The sequence below is a fragment of the Budorcas taxicolor genome, chromosome 3 (genome assembly GCF_023091745.1).
Source record: "Budorcas taxicolor isolate Tak-1 chromosome 3, Takin1.1, whole genome shotgun sequence".
Classification (NCBI taxonomy): Eukaryota; Metazoa; Chordata; class Mammalia; order Artiodactyla; family Bovidae; genus Budorcas; species Budorcas taxicolor.
Window position 1 is genome coordinate 29,329,030 of NC_068912.1, and position 23,575 is coordinate 29,352,604.

The 23,575-nt window shown below is 37.0% G+C and overlaps 1 protein-coding gene across 1 annotated transcript in view; it reads left to right on the forward strand.

Annotated features, from left to right (window-relative positions):
- TRIM33 (tripartite motif containing 33) overlaps nucleotides 1–23,575 on the forward strand; it is a 141,729-nt gene that overhangs the window by 109,366 nt on the left and 8,788 nt on the right. The window contains exons 9-14 of the mRNA XM_052636645.1: nucleotides 1,177–1,451; nucleotides 2,187–2,351; nucleotides 9,311–9,511; nucleotides 18,273–18,405; nucleotides 21,025–21,088; nucleotides 23,315–23,474. Of these exons, the coding sequence (XP_052492605.1) occupies nucleotides 1,177–1,451; nucleotides 2,187–2,351; nucleotides 9,311–9,511; nucleotides 18,273–18,405; nucleotides 21,025–21,088; nucleotides 23,315–23,474 (998 nt within the window). The remainder of the gene's footprint in view (nucleotides 1–1,176; nucleotides 1,452–2,186; nucleotides 2,352–9,310; nucleotides 9,512–18,272; nucleotides 18,406–21,024; nucleotides 21,089–23,314; nucleotides 23,475–23,575) is intronic.

Here is a 23,575-nt window from a genome sequence, read left to right on the forward strand (position 1 = left end):
CCCCACATCTTTTAAAATTGCTATTGACTGTTACATGTCAAAAACTTAGCAAATGAGTTTTTTCTCTAAATAATTTCTTACATGCTTAGTAGCTTATATATTAATTGTACAAAATTGTCCACTTGAGGAAGCCCTTCAGCATGCTAATGTGTCCAGATCCCATGTTCTGAGGCATGGTTGAAAGATAAAAGTAGCTCTTTTGACATGGAAGCCAAATGGACTTTGCTTTTGTTACTCCACAGTGTGGACCTAAGGACTGTAGGTGAAAATTATAGATAAACGTACAAACAGCTCAGATTACAATAAAACATTGCCCTCCCTACCTTCCCCAATCAACAATTAGAGCTGTCTACAGATTGATAAAACTTATTTTCAGAATAGTCAAGTGGTCACCATTGGAAGCTGTAAGAGCAGAGATGAATGGGTTTTTGTAAAAATAATAATAATCTTTGTGTATATTTCAGGTTTGGCTATACCTTTAGATCAGGCATCAGCAAACTGTTTTTGTGTGATGTGGTAGCTAAGTTTGGCTTTTATGTTTTAGAGTTGTTAAAACCAAAAGTATATGCCAGATCTTGTGTGGCCTGCAAAGCCTAAAAATCTGGCTTATTATAGGAAAAAGGTTTGCCAACTCTACTTTAGATCAAACCTTCCTAAAATATGCCTTCTATTCCTAGAAAGTACTTGACTTTGGAAAAAGGAAGGAGAATTTGTCATTGCCAAGGATACAAATAGTAATAGTTTAAAACATTCAACATGTCCATAGAAGACAGTGTAGTACTCTGCCCTGCACATTTTGACAGTTCAAAGGCAGATGGAATCGGTATTAGCAATCTCAGATATCCTTGAATCTCCTTGGGAGAGAATTTATTTAGACTGACTAGGTGGGCCTCTTCTCATAGTGTATCTTGCAGCTCTTTAATTTTTTTGTACATTTGTGTAAATAAGGGCAGATAATATATCATTCTAAGTAATCAGAAGTCAGTTAATTGGCTTTGGACTATATTAGGTTTCTGATCGTTACCATCTTTGAACCTTGCTCCCTTGCTTGTTGTGCTATTGGGAGCTTCGAGAGGTGGTAGCTGTCAGAGGAAAGAGGAAAATATAATGATTAGTCCATGATGTAGATGTTAGTTGATTATATGCAAATTATTCTCATTTTTTTAAATCCTTCAGGTAATCTAGTAATAGAGAGTAAACCAGCTCCTGGTTATACTCCTAATGTTGTAGTTGGGCAAGTTCCTCCAGGGACAAACCACATTAGTAAAACCCCTGGACAGATTAACTTAGCACAGCTTCGACTTCAACATATGCAACAGCAAGTGTATGCACAGAAGCATCAGCAGTTGCAACAGATGAGGATGCAGCAGCCGCCTGCTCCCGTACCAACAACCACCACAGCAACGCAGCAGCACTCCAGACAGGCAGCCCCTCAGATGTTACAGCAGCAGGTGAGTGCTACGTCACATTACTGATACAAACCAGGAAGACCGCAAGTCTATATGTACTCTGTGCTATATAGGTGAGGTACACATTTCAAAGTTACTGATGGGGACAGAGATCAAGGGACAGAGCTCAAAGGTCAGTTTAAACATTTTCTTTGGATATGGCATGGCTGTGGGGGATGTATGAGGAACGAAAAGAGTTAAATACTATGATGGGAACAGTTAACTCACTAGTACTATGGAGGTATGCAGGAAACATGAATTCTATCACTGGGTCAGGAAGATCCCCTGAAGTAGGAAATTGCATCCCACTCCAGTGTTCTTGGCAAAGAGTCTGACACTAAGCGACTGAGCACACACACTATGGAGGTATACACATTTTTATCCCTCTATCCCACATCTGTTTTATTCTATACCTGTGGTTTTGGGTCAAGGAACCATGTTGTTTCTGTCTGATACCTGATATGTTCTTTAGGCTTTGGTCAAATCATTTCCTTTCCTGTATCTTCCCTGCTCTCTTCTCTCTCATCCAAATCAAAACTGTTAATCCGGGATTGATTAAATTAATGCTGATAGGCTTTGAAACACACTTAGACTAAGAGAAGGAGATTGGGGCGAGACACAAGCAGAATGACTTACACTTTTTACTATCCTGAGAAAATTATTTTTACTGTAACATTTTATGATTGAAAGATAAAATTATAAATATTATTACATAAATGCAATATATGCCTTTTGCAGCCTCCAAGATTGATCAGTGTTCAAGCAATGCAAAGAGGCAACATGAACTGTGGAGCTTTCCAAGCCCATCAGATGAGATTGGCTCAGAATGCTGCCCGAATACCAGGGATACCCAGGCACAGCGGCCCTCAGTATTCCATGATGCAGCCACACCTCCAAAGACAAGTATGCCTAGAGTTACATTTGTAAGAATCATACAATTTTAAAACTAAAAGACAGCAATTTTCTTAATCAGTTTTGGGAGGGAGGAAGGGAGGAGGGGTGGTCAATAATACCTTTGAGAATTTGACCAGTGCTGTGTTATCTTCCTTTCCCAGGAAAATACACATAAAATTTGTATTAAATTTTAAGAGCTTTGATGTCTTTAAACCCAATGTATAGTTTGTGTTGAGCATCCCTTATTTAGTCCAACCAATTCATTTTACAGAAGTGAAAAATAAAGGAGCTTGTTATTTACCCAGAGTTCCTGAGATAATGATAAAATTAAGAATAAAACTTGTTTCTTGAAATTGTTCTTCTGATCTTTTAATGTGACATTTTGACTTTTTTATTCCTCTCTTTACTTGGTGTTGTTTACTTTAGGATAGGTATGCCTACTTTTGTGTTTAGAGAGGCATGTTTTCTAATCTTTGCTTGAATAGTAGATTGTTGAGGGTATGATTACTTTTACATAGGCTTTCTAGTGATATATAAGAAAAGGTCATTTTGTCATTGTTAGAGTGATGTCTCTCAAAGTATGATTTAAAGGCCATGAGAATTACTGGGGCACCTTGTCATAAATACATTCTGAACCATATCCATTGAATCAGAATTTACAGGAGGGGAGTACTCAGAAGTATGTGAACTTGTACTGATATAGATGGACCTGCATACTAAAGTTGCACAGATACCATCCTAGAGAAGTGGTCCTCCAACTTTTTGGCTCAATTACCTCTTCTGAAAAATACATACTGTATTACATACCTCACATTTGAAGGCTGACATTTAAAACTTCCATTACAAGTTTAAGGTTCAGTTCAGTTCAGTTGCTCAGTCGTGTCCGACTCTTTGCAACCCCATCAATTGCAGCACGCCAGGCCTCCGTGTCTACCACCAACTCCCGGAGTTCACTCAAACTCATGTCCATCGAGTTGGTGATGCCGTCCAGCCATCTCATCCTCTGTTGTCCCCTTCTCCTCCTGCCCCCAATCCCTCCCAGCATCAGAATCTTTTCCAGTGAGTCAACTCTTCGCATGAGGTGGCCAAAATACTCGAGTTTCAGCTTTAACATCATTCCTTCCAGAACACCCAGGACTGATCTCCTTTAGAATGGACTGGTTGGATCTCCTTGCAGTCCAGGGGACTCTCAAGAGTCTTTTCCAACACCACAGTTCAAAAGCGTCAATTCTTCGACACTCAGCTTTCTTCACAGTCCAACTTTCACATCCATACATGACCACTGGAAAAACCACAGCCTTGAGTTTAAGTTTAAATAATTGCAAAGGGCTTAGTGTCTACCATATTATAAATACTGACTTTATAGAGTAAAACCCTTGCATTATTTTTTAAGTGGATCCACTGGAGTCCCAAATACTGTAGCAGATTGTTTTTCTTTGTTGTTGTTGTTGTTTTCTTAAACTTTTTTTTCTCTTGGATTATAGCCGATTTACAGTGCTATGATAGTTTTGGGTGGAGAGCAAAGGGACTCAGCCATAAATACACATGTCTCCGTTCTCCCGTAAATTCCTCTCCTATCAAGCTGCCACGTAACATTGAACAGAGTTCCCTGTGCTATACCTTGTTGGTTATTCATTTTAAATATAGCAGTGTGTACATATCGATCCAAAACTCCCTGACTATCCCTTGCCCCCATTGTTCCCTCATGGTAACCATAAGTTTGTTTTCTAAGTCTGTGAATCTGTTTCTGTTTTATAAATAAGTTCATTTGTATTATTTCTTTTTAGATTTCACATATAAGGGATATCATACAATATTTCTTTATCTTAGCAATTTATTTTTTGAAAGTCAAAATTACGTACTTTTTTCTCCTTGACTTGAATTTATTTTCTACTTTTATAGAATTTTATCTTAATATATTTATGTTTGATAGACCTATGAATCAGTTTGTTGCAGTTTTCTGCTGGAAAGAAGTCTTTCGATTTTAAAATTCTGATTTCTGTTTATAATGCTATTATCAAGCATTAATACTTTTTCTTTAGACCAGATTTTCATTACAATTATTCCTATACAGTTTAAGATATATATTTACATGGTTGAAGAATATGAGGGAACAAAAATTAAATTCTTTGAGATATACATTTCTTTATGTGATAGAGCCTTTTTCCTTTCCTGTTCATTTATGCATATTTGTGTGTGTGTTACCTTTTACTGTTGAGAGTAAGTCAGAATTCAACATTGATTTATCAGTTGACAACTTCTTTAGGCCTTTCATCATTTTTGTTGATCATTAATGATCATCAGAGCTCAATCCAAAGATCTGTTTTTAGAGCCAGACACTATCTGGTGATTGATGCCTTTATTTTCAACTGTACATTTGCCTATCTCTTCAGGGTTGTTTTTTTGTGTGTGTGTTTTATGCTGGGGTGATATGCTGGATTAGATTAGGGATGAGTTAGAGATGTCCTGTGTTATTTTTTATTTTTGGAGAAGGGCAGTTTTGAAAGAAATAGTTGGGAAAAAACTCACAGACCGTGGTACATTCTTAGGTAAATTGGGTTTTCTTCAGAAAAAAAGTATATATGAAGGTTGACTATCTAGATTTTAATTTCCTTAAAAGTATTCACATACACAATGACCCATTAGTTCTTAGAAAGCCTTAAAATAGTACCAGGAGGCAGGTACACCCTTTAGAATGGTGCAGAAGCTACAAAATCAGACCAACCATCTTAGGACCTTATCCTTAGACTTTGGGTCCTACAGAAATCACTGACTGTTAGAATTTTAAGTTTTAAAATATTTCAGATGATTTATATGTATATACTAAGTTATTTCCCAAAGATTTTAATGTTATCTTTTTTTTTTACATAACACATATGTATGTATGTTTATCACATATAAGTAAATTTATCTTGAGACAACAAGAACATTAAACAACTCTATTAGTTTAAATCACCATATTAAGGATCATCTCAATGGATACAGAAAGATATCTGATAAAAGTAATGAGTCATGGTAATCTTGTAAACTAAATAGAAGACATTTTCTTCATCCTGAGAAAATATATCTGAAACCTACTGCAGATGTTTTGTTTTCTTTTTTAATTGAGATACAGTTGATTTTCAATAGTATGTGTTTCAGGTGTGCAACATAGTGATTCACAGTTTTCGAAGATTATACTTCATTTATAGTTATAAATATTAGTTATATTCTCTGTGCTATGCAGTATATCCTTGTAGCTTGTTTATTTTGTATGTCAGTTCAGTTCAGTTCAATCAGTCGTGTTTGACTCTTTGCAACCCCATGGACGCCAGGCTTCCCTATCTATCACCAACTCCCGAAACTTGCTCAGACTCATGTCCATCAAGTTGGTGATGCCATCCAACCAGCTCATCCTCTGTTTTCTCCTTCTCCTGCCTTCAGTCTTTCCCAGCATCAGGGTCTTTTCCAATGAGTCAGTTCTGTGTATCAGGTGGCCAAAGTATTGGAGTTTCAGCTTCAACATCAGTCATTCCAGTGAATGTTCAGGACTGATTTCCTTTAGGATGGACTGGTTGGATCTCTTTGCAGTCCAAGGGATTCTCAAAGAGTCTTCTCCAACACCACAGTTCAAAAGCATCAATTCTTTGGTGCTCAGCTTTCCTTATAGTCCAACTCTCACATCCATATATGACTACTGGAAAAACCGTAGCTTTTTTTTTTTTTTTTTTTTAAAGTTTATTTATTTTAATTGGAGCTAATTACTTTAAATATTGAAGTATTTTTTTGCCATACATTGAGATGAATCAGCCATGGGTGTACATGTGTCCCCCATCCTGAACCACCCTCCCACCTCCCTTCCCATCCCATCCCTCAGGGTTATCCCAGTGCACCAGCCCTGAGTACCCTGTCTCGTGCATCAAACCTGGACTGGCCATCTATTTCACATATGATAATATACGTGTTTCAGTGCTGTTCTCTCAAATCACCCCACCTTTGCCTTCTCCCACAGAGTCCAAAAGTCTGTTCTTTACATCTGTGTCTCTTTTTGCTGTCTTGCATATAGGGTCATCATTAGCATCTTTCTAAATTCCATACATATGCATTAGTATACTGTACTGGTGTTTTTCTTTCTGACTTACTTCACTCTGTATAATAGGCTGCAGTTTCATCCGCCTCATTACAACTGATTCAAATGCATTCTTTTTAATAGCTGAGTAATATTCCATTGTGTATATGTACCACAACTTCCTTATCCATTTGTCTGCTGATGGACATCTAGATTGCTTCCATGTCCTAGCACTCTAAACAGTGCTGTGATAAACATTGAGGTACATGTGTCTCTTTCAATTCTGGTTTCCTTGGTGTGTATGCCCGCCAGTGGGTTGCTGGGTCATATGGCAGTTTCTATTTCCAGTTTTTTAAGGAATCTCCACACTGTTCTGTATAGTGGCTGTACTAGTTTGCGTTCCCGTCAAGAGTGTAAGAGGGTTTCCTTTTCTCCACACCCTCTCCAGCATGTATTGTTTGTATCCTTTTGGATCGCAGCCATTCTGACTGGCGTGAAGTGGTACCTCATCGTGGTTTTAATTTGCATTTCTCTGATACTGAGTGATGTTGAACATCTTTTCGTGTGTTTGTTAGCCATCTGTATGTCTTCTTTGGAGAAATGTCTGTTTAGTTCTTTGGCTTATTTTTTGATTGGATCGTTTATTTTCTGGAATTGAACTGCATGAGTTGCTTGTATATTTTTTAGATGAATCCTTTGCCAGTTGCTTCATTTGCTATTTTCTCCCATTCTGAAGGCTGTCTTTTCACCTTGCTTATAGTTCCCTTTGTTGTCCAGAAGCTGTTAAGTTTAATTAGGTCCTATTTGTTTATTTTTGCTTTTATTTCCATTACTGTGGGAGGTGGGTCATAGAGGATCCTGCTGTGATTTATGTTGGAGAGTGTTTTGCCTATGTTTTCCTCTAGGAGTTTTACAGTTTCTGGTCTTACGTTTAGATCTTTAATCCATTTTGAGTTTATTTTTGTGTATGGTGTTAGAAAGTCTTCTAGTTTCATTCTTTTACAAGTAGTTGACCAGTTTTCCCAGCACCACTTGTTAAAGAAATTGTTTTTTCTCCTTGGTATATTCTTGCCTCCTTTGTCAAAGATAAGGTGTCCATAGGTGCGTGGATCTCTGGGCTTTCTATTTTGTTCCATTGATCTGTATTTCTTTGTGCCAGTACCATACTGTCTTAATGACTGTAGCTTTGTAGCATAGTCTGTGAAGTCAGGTAGGTTGATTCCTCCAGTTCCATTCTTCATTCTCAATATGGCTTTGGCTATTCAAGGTTTTTTGCATTTGTATACAAATTGTGAAATTATTTGTTCTAGTTCTGTGAAAAATACCATTGGTAGCTTGATAGGGATTGCATTGAATCTGTAGGTTGCTTTGGGTAGTATACTCATTTTCACTATATTGATTCTTCTGATCCATGAACATGGTATATTTCTCCATCTATTTTTGTCATCTTTGATTTCTTTCATCAGTGTTTTATAGTTTTCTGTATATAGGTCTTTTGTTTCTTTAGATAGATTTATTCCTAAGTATTTCATTCTTTTCAACACAATGGTGAATGGAATTATTTCCTTAATTTCTCTTTCTGTTTTCTCATTGTTAGTGTATAGGAATGCAAGGGATTTCTGTGTATTAATTTTATATCCTGCAGCTTTACTATATTCAGTGATTAGCTCTAGTAATTTTCTGGTGGTGTCCTTAGGGTTTCATGTTCTCTGCATACAGTGAGAGTTTTACTTCTTCTTTTCCAGTCTGGATTCCTTTTATTTCTTTCTCTTTTCTGACTGCTGTGGCTAAAACTTCTAAAACTATGTTGAATAGTAGTGGTGAGAATGGGCACCCTTGTCTTGTTCCTGACTTTAGGAGAAATGCTTTCAGTTTTTCACCATTGAGGATAATGTTTGCTGTGGGTTTATCATATATGGCTTTTATTATATCAAGGTATGTTCCTTCCATACTTGCTTTCTGGAGGGTTTTTTTGTCAAAGGCTTTTTCTGCATCTATTGAGATAATCATATGGTTTTATCTTTCAATTTGATTAAATTGTGAATATTGAAGAATCCTTGCATCCCTGGGATAAAGCCCACTTGGTCGTGATGCATGATCTTTTTAATACGTTGTTGGATTCTGTTTGCTAGAATTTTGTTAAGGATTTTTGCATCTATGTTCATCAGTGATATTGGCCTGTAATTTTTTTTTTTGTGGGATCTTTGTTTGATTTTGGTATTAGGGTGATGGTGGCCTCATAGAGTGAGTTTGGCGGTTTACCTTCCTCTGCAGTTTTCTGGAAGAGTTTGAGTAGGATAGGTGTTAGCTCGTCTCTAAATTCTGTATGTTATCTTAACTGATCCTCATAAAAACCCTCAAAAAGACAAGTGTCCATTTTCATTTGTCATTTTCCACATTTCTAAATTACCAAGATTGTGATTTTGCCTAAAGTCACACAGAATTAAGAGTTAGGGATTGATAACCATGTTTCCATTTGTAAATTTGTCATTCTTTCTACCATATTAGTTACACAATACACAATTATTTTTATTAAGACAAAAGTGTCAAAGTGAAATATAGACAGAATAGAGGTTCTCTGTGTCTGATGATTGAAAACTTTAGGGACTTCCAGATCATCTATTTTTATGTATCTTTGTTCTCAAGTAAAATCATATCACCAGACTGACAGGGTACAATTGTTTGCAGGTATTTTTTTTTCCTAAATAGTATACAAAAATGGACAGAAAATGAAATGGCTAAGTTTGAATTTTATTTTTCCTGTGGAAGTTTGAGTGGGCTCATTTCTTTGTCTCTCAGGCAGAGGTATCAAACACTGAATTTTTATATCCTTACTTAACTGAAAATTGTCATCAAGATACTGTTCATATTAGGCTATCCTGGCAGATCAAGTAATGATAACATCTTCTTTTCCTAACAGCATTCAAATCCAGGGCATGCTGGACCCTTTCCTGTTGTGTCAGTACATAACAACCCAGTCAATCCAACCAGCCCTACTACAGCTACTATGGCGAATGCAAATCGAGGTCCCACCAGCCCATCTGTTACTGCAATAGAATTAATTCCCTCAGTTACCAATCCAGAAAACCTTCCGTCGCTGCCAGATATTCCACCTATACAGGTTTGTATTTAAGTTGAATGAGAGATTTAAAACCTTCTGTTAATTAGGGAGTTGAGTATATATTTCTGGTTGCTTTTGTATTTTTCTTTAATGCAGCTGCAATATTTGTTTTGAAATTTCAAAAAAATTTGGTCTAAATATTTGAATTTTAAAAACTTTCATGTGCTAGACCTAGTACTTCTCAATATTTTAAAGCTACAGGGCGTCAGCTTTGCTTACCTATCACCTGCCAGCAGGCAAACCTAGTGTTTAATGCAGTACTTTTGCTTCATTAGATCCAGAGAGAAGACCTAGGACCAAAATAAATTAAATTTTTGTGAATCTTCTGTTAGGTGCAAAAGAAACTTGTGCAGATAGGTTTGACTGAGAAAGGAGGAGGTTGGAAGGTGCAGCTATCAGGCATGTACAGGGGTAGTACTGAGAGAGGAAGTAATAGTGAGGAGTAGAAGATGGGCAGGATGGGTCTCGGAGCTGTTGTGTCCCTTTCACCTGTAGCATTATTTCTGAAGAAGAATATCATTTGGTGCCTTCTAAAATTTTATAAATGTATTTGAATTAAAAACATTAAAAAAATTAGTATAAAACTTAAAGGTTGTATTGAGTCATCTCATGTATAGTATGAGTTTTTTAGATTCAAGGGTCACTGTGGGAGCAAGGAGCAGTGAAATCGCTAAAACATTAGGACCCGTGAGACTTGGTGGCTGCAATTTAGTGTTTATGTATTTAGTGGATTTACAGTATAGTTTTAAAGGATGTTTCTATAACTTTAGAATTGTCTCAGAATCACTAACTTGTGAATTCTCTTAATCTGATTGCTTCCCTGGTAATAGGAGAAATCTTTTGGCTAAGTGATTAGTAGGTGTAGTGGTGTTAAGAGTACTGGACTATACAGTGTAGAATTTTGGAATATATCGATAAAAAATAAAATTTGTAAGTTGTAAGCTTATAATTTATAAAATTTCAGTTTAATGCTTGAAATCATCTCATGATATCTAGTATCCTTATTTCATGAAAGAGAGTAAGAGAGGTTAGTAACTTTCTCAGAGTCATCCAATAAATGGTAAGTTGCATTTCAAAGCTTAGCACCTGATTGCAAATCCATTTCTCTCCCACTGCTATCCATAGAGGTAGTGGGGAGATGGTTTGGGATTGTAGGTATGGAAAAGTAGAGTATTGAGGGGCTCTAGGCAACCAGGGTGTAGAAGGCAATGGCACCCCTCATGGACGGAGGAGCCTGGTAGGCTGCAGCCCATGGGGTCGCTAAGAGTCGGACACGACTGAGCAACTTCCCTTTTACTTTTCACTTTTCATGCATTGGAGAAAGAAATGGCAACCCACTCCAGTGTTCTTGCCTGGAGAATCCCAGGGACGGGGGAGCCTGGTGGGCTTCCATCTATGGGGTCGCACAGAGTCGGACACTACTGAAGCAACTTAGCAGCAGCAGCAGCAGGCAACCAGGGATAGTTAGGTACAGTGTTACAGGAGTCATTCAAGCACTCGTTGCATGCTGAAGTGGACGCTGAAGATAAAAAGAAATAAGACTTGTTTCCAATTCTTAAGAAACTTTCAAAGGTTAGCAAGCTTAGGTTGCTAATGTCAAACTTTACATAATTTTCTAGGGCTACTCTAACAGAGAACAGATGAAGGAAGGAAGGATGCTCCACATTTTTGAAAAGCCTGAGTATCATAAGGCAAATGAGCCCTTATTAGACTTTTCTTGTTAGCTTGCGCAAGAGCTTTGGAATCAAGACAAGAAGTTCCAGAATATATCCCCTCCCATCTTTAGTTTTTCTAAGTGGGATAGGAAGAACAGGATCCATGTTTTCTGTCATGAACCTTTTCCTCCTTGCAGACATATGGCCTAACTTTATTTACTGTTTTATTAAAGTATTGGCTGCTCTAAAAAATTGAGATATAATTCTCATACCATGAGATCCAACTTTTAAGAAATGGACAGTACAGTCCGTGGTTCTTAGTATATTCACAAGATTGTGCAACCATCAACACTATCTAATTCTAGAACATTTTCGTCACCTTAAAAGAAACTACCCATTTGCAGTCACTCTCCATTTCCCTTTTTCCAGTCCCTGGAAACCACAAATTTATTTTGTTTTTATGAATTTGCCTATTCTGGACATTTTGTATGTATGAACTTATGCAATATGTGGCCTTTTGTTTCTGGCTTCTTTCACTTAGCATAATGTTTACCAGGTCCATCTATGTTGTAGCATATATCAGTACTTAATTCCTTCTTTTGTCTGAATATTCTGTTCTATGAATATATCAAATTTGTTCATCTGTCATCAGTTGATGGACATTTGATTTTCTACTTCTTGACTCTTAGGAGTAATGCTGCTGTGAGCATTTGTGTGTAAGTTTTTGTGAACATAGATTATCAGTTTTCTAAATTTGTGGGAGTAGAATTCAGGGTCATAGAAGTTTTTGAGGAACTACCCAACTCTTCACAGTGGCTGCACCATTTTATATTCTCACCAGTGTTCGTGTATGAGGATTTCAGTTATTCCACATCTGTGCCAATACTCTGGGCTTCCCTTGTGGCTCAGATGGTAAAGAATCTGCCTGCAATGCAGAAGCCCTGGGTTTGATCCCTGGATCAGAAAAATCCAGGAAATGGCAACCCAGTCCAGTATTCTTGCCTGGAGAATTCTATGGACAGAGGAGCCTGGTGGGCTACAATCCATAGGGTTGCAGAGAGTCAGACATGACTGAGCAACTAACACGCTTCCTTTGCAAATACTCATTGACACCTGTTTTTAAAGCAGTTTGAGGTGGTTACCACAGAAGTACAACCAAAAATAGAAAGGGAAGTAAACCTATTTCTCCTACCCTGTAGTTTTCTGTGGTATAGTGAAAAGAATGTTGGGGGCGTTTACACAGGAAGCAGACAAGGGAGCATTAACTGTGCAGTGCAGACAGGAAATGAATACAAAGCAATTTCAGGTATTCATTGATACATCTTAATACTGGTCATTACAGCTATCCACTATAGAGTCGAAGTTGATTTAAATAGACTTCTCTCAAGTTGAATTATTTTTTATTTCACTTTACTGTTCATCTCCAGAAGAATTGTAATATGTGTTAGTAATTTTGACTTTGAGGGAATATATGATGAACCTGGATTCTTTTTGAATAGTTAAGTGAATATTAGATTCTGTTCAGATTAGATTTATTAAACAATAGTTGTGTTAAATTATTATTTATTGTTAGATTATTAAACAATAGTGTTAAATTCTTTGTAAACAGTTTTCCATACTTGACATAGTAACTTAATTTATTTGGATACTATACTGGATAATATGAAGTCTTGGGTAAACCATGTGTGTCTTTCTGATATTTATATGTAAATTTAAATGTTATAGAATACCCATTCTGTACTGTGTTCCTGATAGTGGCTGTCTTCCATCTTTACCAGTGTGATAGGTAAAAATGACATTTGTTGATTTCATGTATATTTCTTTAATTTGTGAGGTTTTTTATCTTTTTTTAGGTTCATTGATGCTTAAAAAATGTTTACTGATTTATTAATGGCTGCCTTGGGTCTTCTTTGCTGCATGGGCTTTGTCTGGTTGTGGTGAGCAGGGCTACTCTAGTTGTGGTGCTTGGCCTTCTCATTGTGGTGGCTTCTCGTTGAAGAGCACAGCCTCTAGGGCGCGAGGGCACACAGGGTATTAGAGCGTGGGCTCAGTAATTGTGGCACATGGGCTTAGTTACCCTCTGGCATGTGGGATCTCCTTGGATCAGGAATCAAACCCCTGTCCATTGCATTGGCAGGCAGATCTCACCAGGGAGGTCCAGTTCATTGATTATTTTCATTCCTTTGTAGGTTGTCTTTTTCCTTTGAATTCTTAGAAATTATTTATATAGCACATACCTGTTCCATGCTGTTATTCAAGGATACGTAACTAACATTGGTTTAATAAATATGTGAATTAATATTTCTCCAGTTAGACTTCTGACTTTAGTTACAGTGACTCAGTCCATGCTTGATGAAACATCGAGGTAAATACTTGCACTGGCATTCCTCTGCTGGTGCTGTAGTGGCATCAGAGAAGCCCTTTTATGTACTTGCAGTTTGCCTCTTCCTAATATTCTCACTCTTCTCTGGGGTGACTCTAGGGTTGTCACTTGGGCCAGAGATGCAAACTGTAGGTGGGAGAGTGTAAAAGGAGTGGCAATAGAAATAGGTAACATGAACTTTCATGTCTGTTTTGAATCATCCTATCTGCTCCTTTATGTTTAGGTGAGATATAGCTCACCTTCTGTCTGTGGCTCATGTTTGGAACTGTCCCTCCTCACAAATTTTCTAGGTAATTTTAGTTACAGCTAGGGATTTTCCTCTAGTTACAGCTTAACAAGTGAATCCTTGGCCAATAGCTGTGACCATTGAGCAGGCATAACTCTTCATATCTCTTAATCATCCCTCTAGCTAGCCCACAGCATGCTCTCACTTTCTGCCTTTTATGTCTGTGACATTAGGTTTTTAAAGGGCTTTATGAGAAAGGCCTATTTACCTTTTTTTACAATTAAGGTGTGATTGACTTAGTTTCAGTTGTACAGCATAGTAATTTAATATTTGTATCCATTATAAAATGATTACCACAGTAATTCTAGTTAACATCAGTCACCATACATAAAAATTTTGTGTGTGTGAGAGGAGGACTTTGAAAGTTGCGAAGAAAGTAAATCTTCAGATATATAATAGAGTGTTAATAAGAGTCACCATGCTATACATTACCTCCCCATGATTTATTTCATAGCTGGAAGTTTGTACTTTTTGATCCCTTTCACCCACTTACCACCTCTGCCCACCACAAATCTATCTGTATTTATAAGCTTGATTCTGTTTTTGTTTGTTTTTAAATTCCACATATAACTGAGACCATATGGTATTTGTCTGATTTATTTCACTTAGCTTAATGCCTTCAGGTCCATTCATATTGTCACATGTGACAAGATTTCCTTTTTATGGCTAATATTTATTCCATTGTGTATATGCGTATATCACACAATTTTATTCATTTATCTATAGCTTTATTTCTTCATCTCTTGATGGACACTTAGATTGTTTTTATATCTTAGTTATAAATAACGTTGCAGTGAAATGGGGGCACATAAATATATTTTCAAATTTGTGTTTTGGGTGACTTCCATGGTGGTCCAGAGTTTAAGACTCCATGCTTCTACAGAGGGCACAGATTTGGTCCTGGTTGGGGTACTAAGATCCTGCATGCCTTGATGTGGCCAAAAAATTACATTAGAAAAATATTAGTGTTTTTTGTTTTCTTCGTGTAAATACCCAGAAGTGAAATTGCTGAATCGTGTGATAGTTCTGTTTTTAACTTTCAAAGAAACTTCTGTACTGTTTTCCATAGTGGATGTACCAGTTTACACTCTCACTACAGTCCACAAGGGTTCCCTTTTCTCTACATCCTTACCAGCACTTGTTATCTCTTGTGTTTTTGATAATAGTCGTTCTAACTAGGGTGAAGTGATAGCTCACTGTGGTTTTGATTTGCATTTCCCTGAGGATTGGTGATGTCGAGCACCTTTGCATGTACCTGTTGGCCATCTCTGTCTTCTTTGGGAAAATGTCTATTCAAATTCTCTGCCCAATTTTTAATTGGATTTTGGGGAGCTGCATGTAGGATCTTAGTTCCCTCATCCCATGCAGTGGAAGCACAGAGTCTTAATCACTGGACTGCCAGGGAAGTCCCTAGATTGTTTAGTTTTTTTACTCTTCAGTTGTGTGAGTTCTTTATGTAGTTTGGATATTAACCCTTTATCAGATATATGATTTATGGATATTTTCTTCCTTCAGTATGTCTCTTTTTCATTTTGTTGCTGATTTCCTTCGTTGTGGAGGAGCTATTTAGTTTGAATGTAGTCCCACTTGTTTAATTTTGCTTTTGGAATGAGATCCAAAAAATCATTGCCACAATCAGTGTCCAGGAGCTTATCACTGCCTATGCTTTCTTCTACGTCTTCCACTCAGGTCTTTGAGTGATCCACTTTGAGCTGGTTTCTGTGTATGGTGTAAGATAGTAGTCTAGTTTTGTTCTTTTGCATGTGGCTGTCCAGTTTTCCCAACAATGTTTATTGAAGAGACTATCCTTTCCTTGTCGTATATTCTTGGTTCCTTTGTCTTATATTAATTGACCATATATGTAGAAGTTTATTTCTGGCTCTTCTTTTCTATTGAACTGTCTGTCTGGTTTTATGCCAGTATCATACTGTTTTAATTACTGTGGCTTTGAAATCCTGGCCTATGATGCCTCCAACTTTCTTCTTTCCCAAGATTGCTTTGGCTATTTGTGTTTTTTTTGTGGCTCCAAAGAAGTTGTGGGATTGTTTGTTCTGTTTCTGTGAAAACTGCCATTGGAATTTTGATAGGGATTGCATTGAATTTGAAGATTGCTTTCGTTATTATGAACATTTTAACAGTATTAATTCTTCCAGCCCATGAGCCCAGACTATGTTTGCATTTATTTGTGTCTTACAGTTTCTTTTATCAGTGTTGTACAGTTTTCAGTGTATATATCTTTGACCTCGTGGTTAAGTTTATTCCTAGGTGGTTTATTCTTTTTCATGTGATTTTAGTACTCTTAAAAATTACATTGATTCATTTTTTAATTTTTGGTTGTGCTGAGGTTTTAGTTGCAATGAGTGGGGGGCTACTCTTTGTTGCAGTGAATGGGCTTCTCGTTAAGGTGGCTTCTCTTTTTGTGGAGCACAGACTATTTATTTGGCCGTGCCACACGGTTTGCAGGGTCTCATTTCCCTGACAAGAAATTGATCTTGGGCCTGATAGTGAAAGCCTGGCATCCTAACCACTAGCCAATCCAAGGAACTCCCCTGGGATTGTTTTCTTAAATTCTTATTCTGATAGATCATTATTAGTGTACAGAAATGCAGCAGATTCTCATATATTGATTTTTGTGTCTTGCAACTTTACTGAATTCATTTATTCTTACAGGTTTTGGGTGAAGTCTTTAGGGTTTTCTACATATAATGCCATGTCATCTGCAGATAGTGACAGTTTTACTTCTTGCTTCTTTTTCTTGCCTAATTACTCTGGCTAGGACTTCTAATACTGTTGAATAGTAGTAGTGAGAGTAGTCATCCTTGTCTGTTCCTGATCTTACAGGAGACGCTTTCACTTCAGCTTTTCCCTGTTAGGTATAATGTTAGCTGTGAGCTTATCATAAATGGCCCGTTTTGTCTTGAGGTACCTTCCTTCCACTTTGTTGATAGGTTCAGCTTCTTTTTATGATGAAAGCTATTTACTTCAGGAGAGTCCTTTCTTGCCTGTAGTATGTTGTGAGCTGCTTTATTCTGATCATTGTTATTGTCAGTCCAATTCTACCTTGGTTTATATTTGTAGTTTCTCTTCAAGACTTGATGCCGCTCTTTCCTGTTTTATAGCCTTGAAAATCAGTGTGATTTTAAGGGGGAAAGGAGAGTGAGAAGTAAATGTACCAATATGTCTTCAGTTTTGGGGTTTTTTTTAAAGACTGACTTCTTGGCCCCACGTGGTGGGTCCTCGTGGCTGCACATGGGCTTTCTCTAGTTGTGCCGAGAGGGAGCTACTCTCTGTGCCGTGCATGGGCCACTATTGCAGTGGCTTCTCTTGTTGTGGAGCACGGGTTCTAGGTGCACAGGCTTCAGTCATTGTAGTCCATGGGCTCACTATATGCAGCTTAGGAGCTTTAGAGCACTGGCTCAGTAGTTGTGGCACATGGTCTTAGCTACTCCACCACATGTGGGATCTTCCTGGACCAGGGTTTGAACTGTCATTCCTTACATTGCAAGGCGAATTCTTAACCACTAAGCCCCAGTTTCCTGTTTTGAATGAGAAGTAGATTTGCCTAAAAAGTGATCTTGCCTCTAGTAAGCGAGAAGATTAAAAGAGGCAGATGTGGGTAAAAATAGATCAGTAGATAAGCAAGAAGATCCAGAAGATGAGCAATTATTTAATTAAGAATAATTTGACCATTTCTGATACGGGATAGTATAAAATTTTTCTTAAGGTAATTTCCATAGTTAAATATTTTTTGCTACTATTTATTTTTCTCCGTGAATATTTTTCCATCTCATCAGCATAGTCCTCCCCTGTGAGTAGGAGACAGAGAGCTGATGTTCAAATTGGGAGCTAGCCCACAGTCACAGCACCAGGTCCTCTGGCTTTTAACTTACTGCATCCAATGTGCTAAAAGGGCTTAGTTTTTCTTTTGAGTGCCTCCTTTTTTGTGTGTAATAAGGGACCTTATACCTCAAGTTAAAGGCTTTCTGTTGAGTAATAGACTTTTCAGAACTTTTAAATTAGATACGGACGTAGTTAGGTATCTGTTTAGTTGAACGATTTTGGCACGACCATGGATGTTGAAATGAAGTTAGGGGGATGCTAGGGACAAAGATGCTGAAAACAGGATCCTACATCAGCCTTGAGAAAAGGCAAGAGAGTAAGGGTGTGTCAGAACTATTTGCATAGTAAAACACAAGGGATTTAGTGGGTTATTGGGCTTTGTCTGGAGCTGCCAGGTATTTATTGAATCATTTTAATTATAGCTATATTTGCATAAACTATATTGTGTGGGTCCTCAGGAGGATAAGGAAGCAACAATTAAGCTGAGTTTGATATAGGATAATCTGTTTTAGTAAACTGAGTATAAATGATTATATTAATGAAATAAGTTATCTGCTTTAATCAAAGCAAATTTATCTTTTTGTTCTTTTTCTTTAGTTGGAAGATGCTGGTTCAAGTAGTTTAGATAATCTGCTAAGTAGATACATCTCAGGCAGTCACCTACCCCCACAGCCCACAAGCACCATGAATCCCTCCCCAGGACCCTCTGCCCTATCTCCAGGATCATCAGGTAAAGTCAGTTGAGGTACCGCCTCATTTCTGTAACATCTTAAAAAAGTATCTCTCAGTGTATGTATTAGGATTCTCCAGAGAAACAAAACCAACAGTAGAAGGGTGTGTGTGTGGGGAGAGAGAGGAGACAGAGGTTAAGGAATTAATTGGCTTATGTGATTGTTAGGGCTTGTCAGGAGAGTGGAAACCCAGGGAAGAGTTGATGCCAGTCTTGAGTTCAGGCAAAATTCCTTCTTGCTCTAGGGAACTCAATCTTTTAAGGTCTTCAACTGGTTAGAGACCCACCTTCATTATGTTTTACTCAGTATCTACTGACTTAAATGTCAGTAACATCTATCATGTTGATGCAAAAGTAATTGCGGTTTTGGACCTTGACTTTAAATCATTCTAGTTAGGCTCAAATGCATCTTTATTAATCAAAATAGGAACCATTACAATCAGCACATTTTTGCCAATAAGAAATAAGTTTGTTCATTCCTGTAGCATAAAAATCATGCTTCAGGATTCGATGAACTCTTGGAAGCATTTTCTGCATCCTACTGGTTGTGGAAGCATTTTTCCTGCAAAAAGTAGTTGAGATGCCTGAAGAAGTGGTAGTTGGTTTGTGAAAAGTCACTTAAATATGGTGGATAAAGCAAAACTTTGTAGCCAAATTTGTTCCAACTTTTGAAGCAGTGGTTGTCTGACATGCGGTCAGGTTTGTGGAGAAGAATTGGGCTCTTTTTGTTGACCGATGCTGGCTGAGGTATTGCAGTTTTTGGTGCACCTCATCAGTTTGGTGAGTATACTTCTCAGATGTAATGGTTTTGCCAGGATTCAGAAAACTGTAGTGGGTCAGACAGGCAGCAGACCACCAAACAGAGACCATAACCCTTTTTTTGGTTCAAGTTTGGCTTTGGGAAGTGCTTTGGAGCTTAAGTCACTGAGCTGGTCATCACCAGTTGTTATATAAAATCCACTTTTCATCAACCTCACAATCCAGTGGAGAAATGATTGGTGGTGTTGCGTAGAATAAGAGGAAACAACACTTCAAAATGACGATTTTTTTGATTTCTGGTCAGCTCATGAAGCACCTACTTATCAAGCTTATTCACCTTTCCAACTTGCTTCAAATGCCGAATGACTGTAGAATGGTCGATGTTGAGTTCTTTGGCAACTTCTTGTGTAGTTGGAAGAGGATCAGCATCGATGATGACTCTCAACTGGTCGTTGTCAACTTCCAATGGCCAGCCGCTGTACTCCTCATGTTCAAGGTTCTTGTCTCCTTTGCAAAACTTCTTGAACCACCACTGCACTGTGTGTGTGTTAGCAATTCCTGGGCCAAATGCGTTGCTGATATTGCAAGTTGTCCCTGCTGCTTTACCACCCATTTTGAACTTAAATAAGAAAATCAAAGATGAGATTGATTGCTTTTTGTCTAACATCATTTCCCTTATCTAAAATAAATATAAAATAAACAGCAAGTAATAAGTCATTAGCAAAAAAAGTGAGAAATGTGCATTAAAATGATGTATAACATAACCACATTTATTTAGAATGTATTCCAGTATCAAATGGCAAATCTAAACAATGCAAAAACCAAAATTACGTTTGCACCAACCTAATAAATACCTTTCCACAAAGAACTGGTACCATATTCTAGCCAAGTTGAGACAGAAACTTAACCATTATAATAATATTTTTTTTCCTGATTGCTCTAATTATTTTTCTTCAAATGTTGTTGGCAGTCTTCAGTGAATTGAAATAATATGTATCTGTGGTATACACTCTTCAGAACTCTCATTTTCCCCTCCCTCAACCTCCAGCTGTATTTATGTTTTTTGCTGGATTTGTAGATATATTTACTCTCCATGTCTTCTATTTTACAACACAGGTTGTCAATTGAAGAATTCTTTGGTTTCAACTCAAGTTTAAAACACTTTGTTAAATAATGAAAAAATCGAAAATTTGTTCAAAAAGCAAGAAATGAGAAAGAGCAAGTGAATTTTCAATTTGCAGTTCAATTTTCAGTGGCCAGTCAAGTCCATGAGATAGAGACCTCTTCCAAAATCCCAGTTTTATTAACCCTTTGACATGAATGAATTATTAAAGCAGCTCGAAATAGATGGACACTGTGGAAGTGGTTATGGAATGTATTTTTCATGTTTCTTACTGAAACATACCACTTCATTATTTCTAGAGTTAGAACAGTTCAGACTTAATGATGCATCTCATGAAAATCCAGATTTAATACATTTTTTGATTAATACTATTTTTGAGGTTTAATGAATGTATTCCAGGACTTTTAAAGAATAATTAATAGGAATCTAAGTAGGATATTTATCAAATGACTTTGGGTGGGATGGCAAATAGCTTTCTCTTGATATGGTAGTTTCCATTGATTGAATAGTGTTGCTCTGAGAGGATTCTGAGAATGCTTTCTGGGCTCAGCTGAGAGAATCTGATTGACAGTTGCCAATGATTACACATGAAATCCTTGACTTAGAGACTAAGACTAGGTCTGATTTCCAAGAATTGCTGAACTGCTTTATAATAATACTTGAATTCTGTAGTGGGTAGGTAGAATTCTGAATTTTCTTACCTGCATAGATATTCATTTTGACTTATTAATTTTCAGGTTTATCCAATTCTCACACACCTGTGAGACCCCCTAGTACTTCTAGTACTGGTAGTCGAGGCAGGTGAGTATTACATTAATAGCTTGTTTATTTTTATTGAGAAAAATCAAATATGTATTTTGAAAAATAAACTAGTATAATGAACTCCCATATACTTTTCAGCCGTCTTCAACAATGATCAAGTTATGGCCAGTCTTTATTTATTCTATACTCCCACCCATTCCCCAGTCTAAATTTATTTTAAATAAATTTCAGAGATTTTGTCATTTTATTTGAAACTGTTTCTCTATATATCACTTAAAAGGTAAGGATTTAAAAGTTTTATAACCATTGAACCATTATACACCTAAAAAATATTTGGTAGCTAACTCTAATCAGCAGAGCTCTAGTTAATGTTCATATTTCCCATTTTTCTCATAAATGCTTTTTTAAAAAATGATTTTTGTTTAATCAGATTCAGTACTCCCTATACATTGCCATCAACGTGTATGTTGAGGTCAAACTCATTGTATTTGTTGAAGAAAAATGTATTGTTTTTCTTAGAGTTTTCCTCATTTCCCCAACTTTTCATGTAAAAACTACCTTTTGTTTTCTTCTCTGTATTGCTATTTAGGTCAGGAGGTTTGATGAGATTCAGGTTTGATTTGAGGGAAAGGGATGGGGCTAATACCTCATGGTGGTAATGTGTACTGTCAGGGTCATAAAACGTAGATTCTTCTATGACAGCAACAGTGATTGTCAGTGCCTTAGCTTTTTTTTTTTTCTGGCTTGAAAATGATATTTTAGTTACTGTATTATACCTTCTTTGAATACTTCTGTAAAGAAAAATTTTCTGCCAACTATTTGATTAGTGGAAAAGCAAAATAAATTGATTCTCTTTATTTACCTATTTTAATGAGTTGATTCCCAGCACCCTCCAACAGTGACCAGTGAATATTAACTTTATGAGCTCATATATGTAAGCATATTTTAATATTTTGGATGTTATTTTTATTGATGATTAAATTGTTCCATATTTGGCCTGTCCAAACTTTTTCTTAGTTATTTTGCTATAATCCCAGTAGTCATTTAAACATTCTTGTGTCCTGTTGTGAAATGATGTCACATGTTCATCTTAGACAAATAGCTGATCTCAGGCCTGAGGCAAGAAATGTATGAGGAATCCTGGTCATATTAGTGGGGAAATAGTGCTTTGAGACAACCTTGTGGGTACTAGGGGCTACTGAACTCACTGCTACTGAATTGTTCATGGTTTCTTCTACTTTTTTGGTGGACAGAGAGCTAAGATATTATAGTGTGGGAAGAGAGAGAATGTATTGTGCTGAAGGTTAACATAATAAATGTTGACTGATTTTTCTGTTTTTAATTTGAATAATTTAGTGCAAAGTAAGGATTTTATTTAAGTGCATTTGGAAGACTGATTCTATATTATTTACTTGTTTTTAAATTACACTTTAAATAATCAGTACTTTTAGTAGAAAAGTACAAATTGAGTGAAAAGGGTTTTCATTTTTGGCAGTGATACAGTCTTAAAGTTTATTCACTCCTCTTGCCAGTGGTTTGCTTTATGATCTAGATAGAGCCAATTAGTCACGTATCTGTCCCTCTTAGCCTTTGGTTGTTGTTCAGTCACTAAGTCGTGTTTGACTCTTTGCAACCCCGTGGACTGTAGCATGCTAGGCTCCTCTGTTCTCGACTGTCTCCTAGAGTTTGCTCAAATTCATATCCATTGAGTTGGTGATGCTATTTAACTGTCTCATCCTCTTCTGTCCTCTTCTCCTTTTGCCTTCAGTCTTTCCCAGCATCAGGGTCTTTTCCAGTGAGTCTGCTCTTCACATTAACTCACATTAGGACTCAAAAGCTGAAATAGTGATTCCTTTGAAGGGCACTTCATGGACCACTATTACTGATGTTTCCTTTAGATCTTTGGAAATAGAGAACAATTTAAACTTCTGTTATATTTAGAGAAGCAGTCACTATACTAGTAGCCTAGGGAAATGATTATTTACTAGATCCCCTAAATGATGTACTGTAGGTTCCTCAGGCGATACAGTGTGTTTAGGGTCTTCTGAAAGATTGATAAACGTTTTTTAAAATTTGAAGCTATGAGTTTATAATACACTCCTCTTAACCATATTATGAAGTATCCTTATCTGCTGTGAGCTTAACAAATTGTTTTTACTTTAATGAACATTTCATATAACTTAATGAACTTTTCATATAATTGTTTCATATAAATGTACACCACACAGTCAAACATATGTGACCTTTATTTGTTGTTTTTGTTAGCTGTGGGTCATCAGGAAGAACTGCTGAGAAGACCAGTCTTAGTTTTAAGTCTGATCCAGTGAAGGTCAAGCAAGAACCTGGCACTGAAGATGAAATATGTAGCTTTTCAGGAGCTGTGAAACAGGAAAAGACTGAGGATGGCAGACGGAGTGCCTGCATGGTAAGGTTCCAGTGGAACCGTTCAGTGATGTAAGGAGGTCACTTCACTGATTCTTTCATCTCTGCGTGTGTAAGTCTGGATAGTGATCCTGTGGACCTGTA